General features: G+C 47.1%; 4 protein-coding genes and 1 pseudogene across 4 annotated transcripts, besides 18 other annotated features; all 5 read right to left on the reverse strand.

The window, feature by feature from the left end:
- On the reverse strand, positions 1 to 1026 carry Tc00.1047053507467.10 (receptor-type adenylate cyclase, putative; the record flags this gene model as incomplete). Its single annotated transcript, XM_808958.1, has 1 exon — positions 1 to 1026. A coding segment is annotated over one exon (1026 nt), but the record flags the coding sequence as incomplete, so codon positions are not given.
- Positions 1 to 1612: a sequence feature (areas merged during assembly that could not be assigned to a particular haplotype. This can correspond to areas where the two haplotypes were merged or to regions with more than two copies in the genome that were merged during assembly.).
- Positions 1613 to 2520: a sequence feature (areas merged during assembly that could not be assigned to a particular haplotype. This can correspond to areas where the two haplotypes were merged or to regions with more than two copies in the genome that were merged during assembly.).
- Positions 1766 to 1788: a sequence feature (AT_rich).
- Positions 2267 to 2287: a microsatellite.
- Positions 2521 to 12092: part of a sequence feature (heterozygous, Esmeraldo-like haplotype) that runs on past the window's edge.
- Positions 2821 to 2855: a microsatellite.
- Positions 3222 to 3286: a sequence feature (T-rich).
- Positions 3470 to 4060, reverse strand: Tc00.1047053507467.20 (hypothetical protein, conserved; the record flags this gene model as incomplete). The annotated part of the gene is made up of 1 exon (XM_808948.1): positions 3470 to 4060. The coding sequence occupies one exon, from the start codon at positions 4058 to 4060 to the stop codon at positions 3470 to 3472; it is 591 nt and encodes a 196-aa protein (XP_814041.1).
- Positions 4074 to 4175: a sequence feature (CT-rich).
- Positions 4248 to 4292: a microsatellite.
- Positions 5099 to 5156: a sequence feature (A-rich).
- Tc00.1047053507467.30 (hypothetical protein, conserved) lies at positions 5344 to 5829 on the reverse strand (the record flags this gene model as incomplete). The annotated part of the gene is made up of 1 exon (XM_808949.1): positions 5344 to 5829. One exon carries the CDS (start codon positions 5827 to 5829, stop codon positions 5344 to 5346), a length of 486 nt encoding a protein of 161 aa, XP_814042.1.
- Positions 6083 to 6121: a sequence feature (AT_rich).
- Positions 6450 to 6484: a microsatellite.
- Positions 6813 to 6848: a sequence feature (A-rich).
- Positions 7213 to 7246: a sequence feature (AT_rich).
- Positions 7235 to 7539: a mobile genetic element.
- Positions 7539 to 7560: a sequence feature (AT_rich).
- Positions 7865 to 7908: a microsatellite.
- Positions 8129 to 10246, reverse strand: Tc00.1047053507467.40 (annotated as a pseudogene).
- Tc00.1047053507467.50 (hypothetical protein, conserved) lies at positions 10574 to 11917 on the reverse strand (the record flags this gene model as incomplete). The annotated part of the gene is made up of 1 exon (XM_808950.1): positions 10574 to 11917. The coding sequence occupies one exon, from the start codon at positions 11915 to 11917 to the stop codon at positions 10574 to 10576; it is 1344 nt and encodes a 447-aa protein (XP_814043.1).
- Positions 12051 to 12092: part of a microsatellite that runs on past the window's edge.

The following is a 12092-nucleotide window of genomic DNA, read 5'->3' on the forward strand; positions in this document are numbered from 1 at the left end:
CACACCTGATTGCGTATCGTTCCTATGCGCCAGGTATGCCCGCATCACCTCCTGGAAGCGCTGGATGGCCTTGTATTTTGTGACCTTCGCCAGCGGGTTTGTTCCCGTCGTCAGCACCTGCCCAGGCTCAAACACAACACCACTAGTCACAGCAGCACGCCACACACCCAAAACAAGATCCTGCAGCGCCGAGGGAGCAAGCAGGTACGTTCCAGCGGTGCGCTTGTCTGTTAGCATCCTTTCGACAAATTTTGTGGTGTCCTCTATCGGTGAGCCAAACACAATCACAGCCTGCGGCCGAGTATTCGCAAACGCTTCCCACGCAGCGTCGAACACCTCCTCCTTCGCACCATGACTCATAGAGCTTTTCAAACCGAAGACACCGCTCAGATTGTAGCCCATCGCCGACATCACGCGTTGTGCCTGCGCATACTCCCTTTCACCAAAGAAAACTCCCTTCAGGTACATGAAGCCCAGCCGATGCACCCGCAGGTGGGCCAAGGCGTAGCGGAGGAGTGCCAGGAGCTCAACCGCAGGTTCGGCACGCACAAAGTACATGTTGGGGTTCCACCCACGCACCAAACTCGATCCAGTGAACGGGGCAAACGAGACAAGGCCATGTCGCACAATTACGGGCAGAGAGATCGCAGCGGTCATATCACCGATGACGCCTGCCACAAGAAGAATATTACTATCGGCTTTCAACGCTTCTTCTATCACCGCTCCACTTGTTAGCATTGTGGTGACCTTCCTGACAATCTCTACATGAACACCGTCAGCAACAGTGAAATTGCGCCACCAGAGTGCCGCCTCTAGTCCAGCTCCAAATGAATCCGCAAAGTTCCGGTCAATTGGGATGTCCGTCACATTCAAAGTTAACACCTTAACATTGGTCTCACAGACAACTGGTTTGGGTACGACGACTTGCGGAGCAAACAGGAGCAGCAGGGCAACGACAAGGCCGGCCACCGCTGCAAAAGCATGCCCTTCTCGCGGCCACGCTGCCACCCATCCCCCCACCGCCATGCTTGCTGTCTTGAGACTGTCTTGCTGTGTAGCTTGTGGCTTCCTGTGGAAGAAAAAAAAGAAGGCAAGTAAGGCACAAAGGGGAAAAAGAAGTAAGTTGCAGTGAAACTGCTTGACCTAACAGCGGCGTGTAGTATTTAATGAATATTTTTCGGGCACAGCTGAGAAAAAATTGTGCTGCACTGTTGATGCCTTCGATAGATTTCTTCCGCATAGTGGCATCCGGCTGCCGCATTTCCCCATTTTTTAAAAAGAATATGGGCAATGCGCTCGCCAAGCTAAATCGGGATTTGGAAAGTGGTAGATGCGTAGGTGTCGTAACGAGGCACAGAAAGAGGCGTTGAATCGTTGGATGTCCCGCGGAGCAAACACACACACACGCGCTTTTATAACGGCACTGTGCGTCGTTTCCTCGCTGTCATTCTTGTCCCCTTTGGCCATAATGGCAACTCTCCGCGCAGGAGAGCGGACGTGCTTTACGATGGCGGCTGGTGTGCGAGGCCATCAGATTTACTCGAAAGAACACGGTGAAAAACAAATTAAAAAACAAATGCAGTTTCCCCCCAGTGCATTATTGCCAGCCTCGCAACAAGGGAATGTGATGGAGAAAACAAAACCCCGCGGCAATCGTGCGCTGCACTTTGTGTGTGTCTTTTTTTTGTGTTTCATGTTGAAAAAGCGCGGAAAAAAAACCTGCAGAGACGGCCATAAGCTAGAGAAAGCACACACGCAAAAGAGGAAAAAAAAAATAATAATTAAAAACAGAAAAAGAATTACAATCACTTCATTTTTTTTTTTTTTCTCTTTTCTGTCTCTTCTCAATGGCGTTAATTTCATTCAAGCAACAGGAGATGTGAATAGTGAGTATCTTCCTTATTTGTCACACGGTATGCATGCTAGCGCTTTATTGAAATCAATGGCAAAGTAAAAAAGAAAAAAAAAAAGGGAAGGCATGACGCATATTCACTTCTCGGGGCGCAATCTGAGGAAATCTCTCAGCCCTTGATTAAGGAAACAAATAACGGCGGCATTTCCAGCCGTTTTCTGTTTTGTTTCGTCCCTTGCAGTCACCCCCTCGTACATCGCAGAAAGGAGTATAAGAAAAAAATTTCTTGTTTCGGAAACAGTTCAACAAAGACATGGTGCCGAGATCCATGTATGAATAAACACACATGCAGACAGTTGCAGCAGCGTCAATCCGTGTTGGTTTGTGAAGGATTTTATCGTTACACCCGCTGCCAAAAAAAAAAAAAAAAAAAAACATACAATAAAAGAATTCCACTCAAGACGCACATAATGGCGGTTTTTTTTTGTTGTTGTTGTTGTTTCCTTAACAAACTTATTTAACTTCTACTCTGCGTTTCTTTCTTCCTCTTTCTTCTCTTCATCATCCATGTCGTGCTCCTCGTCCTCTTCGTATTTCATTGAATATTTTATTGTTTTTTTCTGATGTCATGTATCAGATCGGCGGTTCGAGTTGCAGCAATCAATCACCCTTCTCCTGTTTTTTGTTCAGCCTCCCCCACAAATGACGTCTGTCGTGCAGAATGCCATCGGCCCATTTTGCATTCACTTTCGCCGCTGCCTTTCATCATCCGACAAGAATGAAGCGCGCGTGTGTGGATGTGTGGGCATCGGTTGAAAGAAGGAGTTCTTCGTTGATCGTTCCCCCCAACTAATATGCCTTCATTGTTGCAGAAAGAAACCAACCTGCACAAACATATTCAGGTAGTGTGCTCCCCTTTTAAAACATGGCCTCGTTTCTGCGCTGCCAGCATATTTATTTCATGTCAGTTTTTTTTTTTTTCACCTTTTTTTTTTTTTCTTTTCCGCCAAAGTTTGATTTCTTCAGTTAGTTTTCAAATCTGCCCAGGCGTTTCTCTCTCAACTCCCCCGCTTACCTCCCTTTCGTCAGTTCATGTCCATAGGGGCACACCGCCGTGGATGATGTACCGCTCCCTCAAGAATGGATAATGGCAATTGGATGCCGTTGCGGCGCCCTATCCCTTCACACCCACGTGCCCAAACATTACACATCACCCCAGGGAAGGATAGGGAACAAATGGTCATCACATATACACAAAAGTACAGCAAGAAAAAAGACAAAAACAGGATTCGTCGCCGTATTTCAACTTTTTTAATATCGTTTTTCGTTTTTCTTCCAGGAGTAAGAGGGAATGACGAGGGGCCTTTAATTTTCTTCCTTCTCTCTCTCTTTTTTTTTTTTTTTTTTGTTGTTGTTGTTTTACTTTTTGTTTTTGGCATGCGCAATGTTTGTGTTTTCATTTTTTCATCGCGTAGCAAGTGACGAGCCCTCCGGTTTCTTTTATGGATTTGTTTGTCATTCTTTTCTTTTTCCCCTTCCATTCAGTTCGAGTTTTCCTTTCTTCTCCCCCACTTCTTCACTCCCGCTGTCCCTTGCTGCCCCCTTCTCCTTATTCTTCTATTCCTTTTCGTTGATGCTCTGATTTGGGCGGCGCCGACCGCGGCGGCCATTCCCCGGCTTGCGCTGCTGCTCCCTCTCGCCATCTGTGGTGGCCCCCGCTGTGTCCTTCGCATTCTGCGTCCACCTGCGCTTTTCTTGGTGGTTTTCGTTGCTGCGGTGTGACGTGGGCTGTGGAACATCCGAGCCACCACCGCCGCGGCTTCTCCCACCGCCACTGCCCCCGCCGCGATGATAGTGCTGAAGGTGAGGCACGCCATCGCCATTCCCACTGTACCCGGGGCCATCTCTATAGTCGTCGAAGTGGCGGCGGTCATGCTGAAAGCCACCGGAGTATCCCCTATTGCCACCGCGATGCTGCTGGTGGTGTTGTTGATAGCGTTGCTGGTGAAGATTATTATGAGCACCGCGATGTCCCCCCCCAAATGACGACGGCCCGCCACCAAGACCCATGCCACCTCTTCCTTGATGCGGTGCGTACGAATCGTTCGCCAGCATTTTAGAAAGACGGATTTTCAGTTCTTCCAGCGCACGGTAGTCAAGTACCTGTGCGATGGTGACGATTGCCTCCACAAGATGTTCCTGCTGCATTCTTTGAGTATCGTTTCTTTTCTTATTTTCTCTTCCTGTTTCTATTTTTTTTTTTGTTTGTTTGTTTGTAACTCCGTTCCTTTCTTTATTGATCGGTTGTTTCCTTGCTTCCTTTGCCTGCCAATACTGTCCCCTGCCAAACGTTTCCCTTTTCCTTGACTGCGTCTCGCACGGAAGACGAGAAGCCAAAAAAAAAAAAAAAAAAAAAAAGCAACAAAAAAAAAAAAAAGAACAGTGGAGTGAAAAACACGCCATCGCCACCAGATGGGGGTGGCCAACGCCACGGCAGACAAGTTTCCCCCGGAGTTCCACCATTTCTCATTTTGGAGGTCAGTCCATGTTGCTGCTAACCACGAATACGCTACCTACGCCGTCTCTCCCTTACTCCTCGACAGCACCGCCCCTCCAGCAAACATACACACAACCCTTATACTTACATAAATGCGTATATATATATATTATAGGGGAACCAAAACTAAATTTCCCTCTTCCTCTTTATTCTTCTTCCCTTTTTTCTATCGGTCTTTGTCAGTTGCAGTGTCGTCGTTATTCTCTCCTATCGGTGTCGTTTGGCTTGCGTATGCGTGTGTGTGTGAGTAAGTGGGTGTTGGCCCCATCATTCTAAATATGCACGGTCCCCAAAAGGTCCTCCTTTCCCCTCTTCAAGTCCTCCTTACCGTCTTGCTGCTCATCCCATGCATGCACGAGTTTAGTGGTGGTCATCGTGATGACTCCACACGTAGCGATGAGGATCAAAGACAAGGTCGCGGGCGTTGTACTTAATCTGCATCGCCGGGTACTCCCCCCACCAAAAGCCAATGGAGAAAATAAAAAACATCCAGCAAGGGTCACGGTTAAACTGCGAGAACCGCCGCGGAACAAAACCACCAAGGAACATTAACCCCTTTGCTGTATTCGGAACAAACAAACAAACACACACAAACACACCCAAACCTTCCCTTTCTCTTGCTTTTCCAGAAATATGGATATTCCCCAAGCAGACAGAACAGAATCCAAAAGGGGTGAATGTGAAAATTCAAAAAAAAAAAAAAAAAAAAAAAAAGGAACAAAAGGAACAAGCAAAGGAAAAAGAGAAGGAATGGGAGGATCTAACCCGCAGGTGTCATGTGCGACCAAAAAAAAAAAAAAAAAGCCACAGTGGACCCCGTCGTATTAATTTCTGACCTCTGTGAATGTCAGCCAAAATTTACACGGTCCAAGAAATGGGACGGAAAAGAGTTGCTGTCGCCTGCATTCAATCCGACTTACCAGCCCATTCCATATCAAACCAATGGATTCATGATTAACCGCATTAGCTCACCATCATCGTTTTTCTTCACCTGCACCACATGGTTCACATCAGCCAATTCCGTGTTCCCGGATAACAAAATAAGACGAAGCATCCCAACCTGCAACACATATTTCTCTTCCACTTTAGACAATTCCATCGTTTCAAGATGCACGTCAAGCTGATACAACTCACCTGGTTGCAATGTCGCAATGCTATCCGACGGCGTGTGCTGAAGGAAAGACGACGGAACATTTAAAGCGGTCATACACTCCGAGCACGCCGTCGGTTGAACTAGCGGCACAGAAATGCGTCCATACGCAATATCCACCTCAAATGTCGCCGCCCAAGCGGGATTCACAACGGGCCTTAAAACGGCGTACTCGAGTCTCACCCACAGCGGGGCGCTCAGCGGGGAGTAGCAACGCGCTGCCTGATCCAGCGTCACACTTCCAACGACAATGAGAGGCCCTTCCGTCATCTATTCATGCATATATCCTCTCCCAAGCCCAACAAAGTAAAATAGAGAGAATAATAATAATAAAAGTGCACATCACAAAAATGATACAAGAACACAACCACCGTAAAATGAGTCACAAAACGGCAAACAGGGAAGAAAGGCAAAGAAGGAAAGAAAAAATATATATATATGTTGGCAAACCCCAACCCATTGTGCCTTTGTGTGATACACTTACTTAACCAAAAGTTCAGAATCCAAAAATAAAAAAAGGCCCATATATTATATATATATATATGTTTTAGTTTTATTATTTGCCCTTTTTTTTCCCTTTTTTTTTCCTCTTTTGGATCCTTCTCTGCCTCGCTTTACCGTTACTCTCCATAACTGCCGTCCTCTACACACCAGCAAACAGGAGCGTGCTGGTACGTCGCTCACAGTGGCGAACAAATAGCGAGAACGATATAGTGACGGCGGAGACTGCTAGAAATCGGTGAAAATTGCTCCAAAACTGCTTGTGTGACTCACCGTCCGGGAGGGCCTTTGGCCCCTGCGCGCCAGGAAACATCATCTCTCCTTCGTATCCTTTTAACAAAGCGGCACTCCCCTGCTGTGTGTTTCTTGCACCAGCGGGTACCGATACCAAGAAACAAAGAAAAAAGAAAAAGAAAAAAAAAAAGGGAAATAATCATGCCTGCACCTTGTACGATGTGTGCAACCTCATTCTTCGTCTTTCCCCGTCGTGACTCACTGGGAATACAACAATACACCGCCCACGGAGGGAGGCAAGAAATGGATGAATAGAGGAGAATGAGGAGGAGGTCTTTCAGCCATTGCAATTTATGGGATACATGGTATTCACTCGTCATGAGGGTGAAGTCGCGTCAAAGGAGCATACCACTATTCGGCATCATAAAATGGCAATAATAACAGGCAGAGACGCAAATGTCAGTTAGTATTTGAGCGCTGCAGGCCTTGTTGGGTCCTTTTTCATTGAGCTATGATCTAAGAAGACAAAAAAAAAAAAAAAAAAAGACAACAAAGTTTAGCGGGAATGATACGGGCGCAAGTACACATGCAGACTCATATGGATGCATGCACACCTCACTGCAAGAAAAGAAAAAATGCAAAGACAACACATTTAAACCGACGGTTTTCAAAGAAACGGAAAAACACACATACACACAACACACACACAAAAAAAAAAAGTTGTGGAAAAACGGATTTATTCAAAGGTTGTCCCGTCGTGCGAGACAGGGCCAAAAGACGCGGAAAAGAGTGACGAATATTCACCTAGGCCACTGTCCGAATCATGAGTTTATCAATAACAGAAACCAAACAAGACATGAATAAAAAAGGAATAAATGGAATAAGAATGGATTCACCACATCCTCGAAATTTAACATCAATTATTTAGATATAAATATATATTTATTTATTTCTTACGAAGTGGCAGACTTTGGTTTTCCCCGGCCACAAGACTCCACCGCGAGAAGGGAACCAAAAGAGGGCTGGGCGGGATGGAAAAAAATTAAAAACATGAAATAAAATAAAATAACTAAAGTCCTCTACACGTCAATTTCCCCCTGATGGCCTTAAAGTCGTGGCCTGCCCAAAATTCATAGGACGGAAAAAGCGTCATAAAAAAGTGCGTGTTCGTTTTGGCAGGGATATATACATATATGCATTCATTAGGGTTGGCCAGCTCCCCCGCGATCATTCTCCTCACAACCTTTAAAAAAAAAAAAAAAAAATCATAAGAAACGCAAGCATCATGGCTCCTCTAAAATGCAGCAGGATATTCATTGAAGATCCGTGCAGTGCGCGTTTTCATAGGAATCATACAACATTTCTAAAAATCCCTCCCCCAACAACACACACACAAAAAAAAAAAAAACGGCTCATTTGGTACGATTCTCCCCCCAACCTTCCCGGGAGCAGAGAAGTCACAATTGAATGAACGCAGCCTTTCCTGGGAAGCTGTGGCGGGAATTCGTGCGCACGCACCAAAAAATCACGGACAGGAATTTGTCACAGGCAAAGAAAAATAAGATCATGCAAAAAAACAACAAAAAAAAAAAACAAAAAAAAAAAAAAAAGAAAGACGCTGTTATAATAAGTCAGATGTAAGATAAAGAACGTGCGGTAACACATAGAGCATAACCGTTGCTCATGTGTATTCAAGGTATAATAATGATCTCCGTCCCAGCACAATTTCACCACACAAAAACACATATATTTCACTTCTGTCCCTCATTTTTTCTTTTTTTTTTTTCCTCATTTAATATTCGCAGCAGCTTCAGAAAATGGAGGTTAAAGTTCTTTAGTGCCAGCTACTTAGAGAATCTTCCACAAATTCCATTTTTCCTTTCGTCTCTTGCAAGACGTGCGCAAGCTCCTTTATGCCTTGTTTATCGTAGCGTTGGTAGATGAACCCTTCTTGTTGCGAATACTCAAAGTCGTTAAAACCACATGGATGCGAAGATGGAAATGGGCAACTGACGGCTCGACCCTCCACATTTTCACTTCTCAGGATGACATCCATGTGCATAAGGGCGGATTGCAGCATGGTGGCAAACACAGAGGTAGAGGTAAAGGGATGTGTACGGTTGGATGTGATGACAAATTCAATGCTACTTTCTTTTATCATATACCCAATGCCGTACCCGGAACCCACCACTGGTCCAAAACCAAATGTGTCAAGTGCGCTGCTTCCACAATGCGATGTTGACATGCGCCAAGTTGCACTACGATAAAAACATCTATCAGTGAAGAGCTCTGGTAAAGGAATGCCATGCATTCGCGCCATGACTCGAAGTCCATAAAGATGCCGGTCCACACCAAGGCCCTTCTTAGCAAGTCTCATGTAATCCGCATGAGACTCAATGGCGATACGCAAAAGTTCTCGTTGTTTCGGCACACACGATGCCACACGTTTGGAGAAGATTGGCTCGGATGCCGCGTGACAAAAATCCCATACTGCGCGTGTTGCGCTTCGAACGCATTCCGTTCGTCCGTGAGAAAAAGTACGCGTACTGGCTGCCTCGTAAGTGGCACAGTTTCGCCCAAAAAGACGATAAAATGTGAGCTGAAGTGCCACTTGAACAAATGCGTCGGGTGACACGTTATTTTGTTTTAAAAAAACACCACCAAACTGCTGAAAGTGCAGCACATTTGTCTCATTGCTCTCAATCAACATCTTGAAGTCTGCAAAGGCTGCCTTCATAAGCTCGTCAAGCCCATTATCAAGAGACCATTGCAACTCAGACACCATGCCCAAAGATGCTTGTACTTTTTCAGGTTCCTCCATGAGTGATCCACGTCTGTGTCCGAGAAGAAACGCTCGCAGTCCCTACGGAACATGAAGTCAGCAACGTGTAGCGTCGTGCCACCATCTCCGACGGAATGTTCCCAATTGATCCCGGCCGATCCATCACGTGTCACAATAATATTATGACGATCAAACCAGCGGTTTGTCCCCGGGCCATGGAGAAAAAGTCTTGCCGATTCATCGGGCGATTGCACTTCCACACTGTCAAGACAAATACAGATGATCGCAGACTGAATTGCCTGCAACACCTCACCGTTGCCCAATGCTTTCAGGCGCTCTCGAGTATGAAACCAATCTGTGCGGTCCAGGGTCGTAAAGAGACCAACGGGAGCTCCAGGATCTTTTCGCGATGTCGCAAAATTCTCAATCTGTTTAAGTGCCAGCACAAGCTCCTCTACAGAGTACTGCCTTCCATCTTTTATCACCTCCACTTTGAAGTATCGATTGCGGATAATGACAACACAGTGCGTGGGATCGGCAGCGACATACTCGGAAAAATTGGATTTTTTCTCATCACTTGTCAAAGGTCGTGTAGAGTAGCACACTTTGCGGTCGCGGCGCAAACCAGGAATACGTGAAGTCGTGAATACAAAGCGGTACTGACTCATGCACACAGGTGCATACCGTTCAAACTCTTTTTCTACCGTGCCATGAAAAATGGAAAGGTAATACTCCGTCGCTGCGTGTAGAAGACTTGCAGCGCGCCCCACCTGCGAGACTCGGGTAGACCTGTCCGATTGTCGAGGATGCGGCTGAAGCTGAAAGAAGTAGTTCACATTGACTGGTATAGGCTCACGTGTACAGAGATACGAATCATCCCAAAATTCCTCCAGCCAGCTCGGCTGATCACATTTTTGCTCCCATGCCTCCAAGAGACTTTGCAGGAGCTCCCCGGTGCCACCGGGTTTCAAGAACTCCTCCACCAACTTACTCGCGTGAAAGTACTCCTCCGAAGTCGCGATCGCCTGAATAGACTTGAGGTACAACTCGCATGTGTGCTTCAGGGGAGGAATGGGGAGTCGAGGGAGGGATGATTGATGATCCTCGTAACTTGACTCTTGTGCACTTCCCGGTCGTTCGCCCGTGTCTGTTGCACCGTTTACACTCATTAGTTCATTGAAAAAACGAGTCGATTCAAGTGCCTTCACAGGGCTCTGGGTGCGGTGGCATCTCACTTCATATGCTGAGTCGAGTTCCCAGAATCTGCTTGCATTTGCTGATTTGGACTGTGGCATTTCTACTTGCGCGTACCACTGGCTTCTAAATACCCCCCCCCCAAAAAAAAAAAGAGTAGAAGAAAACAAGGAAATTGATGCTCGTAGAGAATTTGATACAATGAAATAGAGAAATAAGAGGCAGACACCGATATTGAAAACAACATTTATACAGCGCAAGCTCACAAATACGGACATGCATACGACAAACACATAAACGTTATCAACTGCGCCGCTCTGGGTGATGCGGAGAGATACCGAGAGGTTCGTCACGATGCGCCGACGAGCCGCATCCTGTCTCGCGCTGCAAAAGTTGCAGAATCTCCCGCACAGTGTCACCCACTTTAAGGTCAAAGAATTTCACAGTGTGAAGCTGCTCGTTGAGAATTAGTGCATCCATCTGCTCCGTTTCTGTCATTGTGTGGTACTCCTCCCGCACAATCTTATCCATCAAATTCCGCCAACGGCGTCGTTCCGCCGTGATGCCTGTTGATCCCAGCGTCGACACATCGTAAGAGGCGATGCCACTCTCTCCTTTTGCGTGGGCAAGGTATGCCTTGTAGAGCGGGGCATACTCCTCAAATTCCTCGGGTAACTCAATGGCGGAGTGTGAGGAGTTGCGGAGGCTTCCAGAATCATCCACAACACCAGCCGGCAAAAATTCCTTGTCTGCTAGAGCGGGTGGGTGCGTTTCGTTCTTGACGGATCCGTCGTCGTCCACCCCCGGTGTATCCTCAAAAAGCGAAAGCTCCGGAATGGAGGCAATGAAGGCGGCGTCATCGTCAAGGGTAGTTGAAGAATTCCCTCTTGATACCGGCAAAACGGCATTGCCCTCCCCATCTTTTTCTTCACTTTGCTCTAGCGCCTGCCGCACGAGTTTCCCTTCTGCAATGCGATGACGCAGCGCCTCTTGCTCCGCCTCAAGGGAGTCCAAGTCGAGGGAAAGAAACATGCGGAAGTACACCTCACGTGCGGCATGTGTTTCGCAGCCGTAAATCACTGCGCAAGCCTCCATCAAAGAAAAAAGGTACTGCTTGTCCTCTCCGCCCTTCCCACCATCTGAACTCTGCGCCGCATGTCCCTCCAGACGGCTTTGGAGAAAGTTCTGAAATCGGTCGCAGAATTGCATCCGCTTCTCATCAAACAAGTAACGTGCCGTTAATACCTCCCTTGTGTCGGGGTCAACGTCTGTCTGCATGTGCAGCTGGTCGCCGGGCGCCCCTGCGGCACCAATAGCCACCCCACGCCGCTCACGGTTCATCACACCCGCAAGTTGTTGTCGCCCGCGACGCAGTTCCACCTCGCTGTACGCCAGCGCACCCAACTCAAAGCTCAGCTGGTCACGATGCCGCTTCGAAACAAACTCACGGTGAATCATCAAGTTGTGGCCAAAATCCTCTTCGTACTCCACTGTCTGTGGGAGTGGCATTGGGCGGTAGACTATCTGCAGCGCCTCCTGTGCGCTGACGCCATTTGTCGGGGCGGCGCCGCCACTTGACGCCGTCGGCGACCATGTTCGTTGCCCCCACTTGCACCGAGCCGCGTAGCAAAAACACCTCCGCATCATACCTAATTTTCCTGTTCGTGTGTCTCTCTGCGTCCTTGCAGTCGTCGTGGTTGGTGCTAGGGGGGAAAAAAGGCGGTGCGGGAAGAAGCTAAAAGCCGTAAAAAAGGAAAACAAGTATTTATCTCGGGTATGGAAACAAGAAAACAAACAAACAAGCAAAAAACACACAAAAAAG

Source organism: Trypanosoma cruzi, genomic scaffold (assembly GCF_000209065.1).
Source record: "Trypanosoma cruzi strain CL Brener 1047053515875 genomic scaffold, whole genome shotgun sequence".
In the NCBI taxonomy this organism is placed as follows: Eukaryota; Euglenozoa; class Kinetoplastea; order Trypanosomatida; family Trypanosomatidae; genus Trypanosoma; species Trypanosoma cruzi.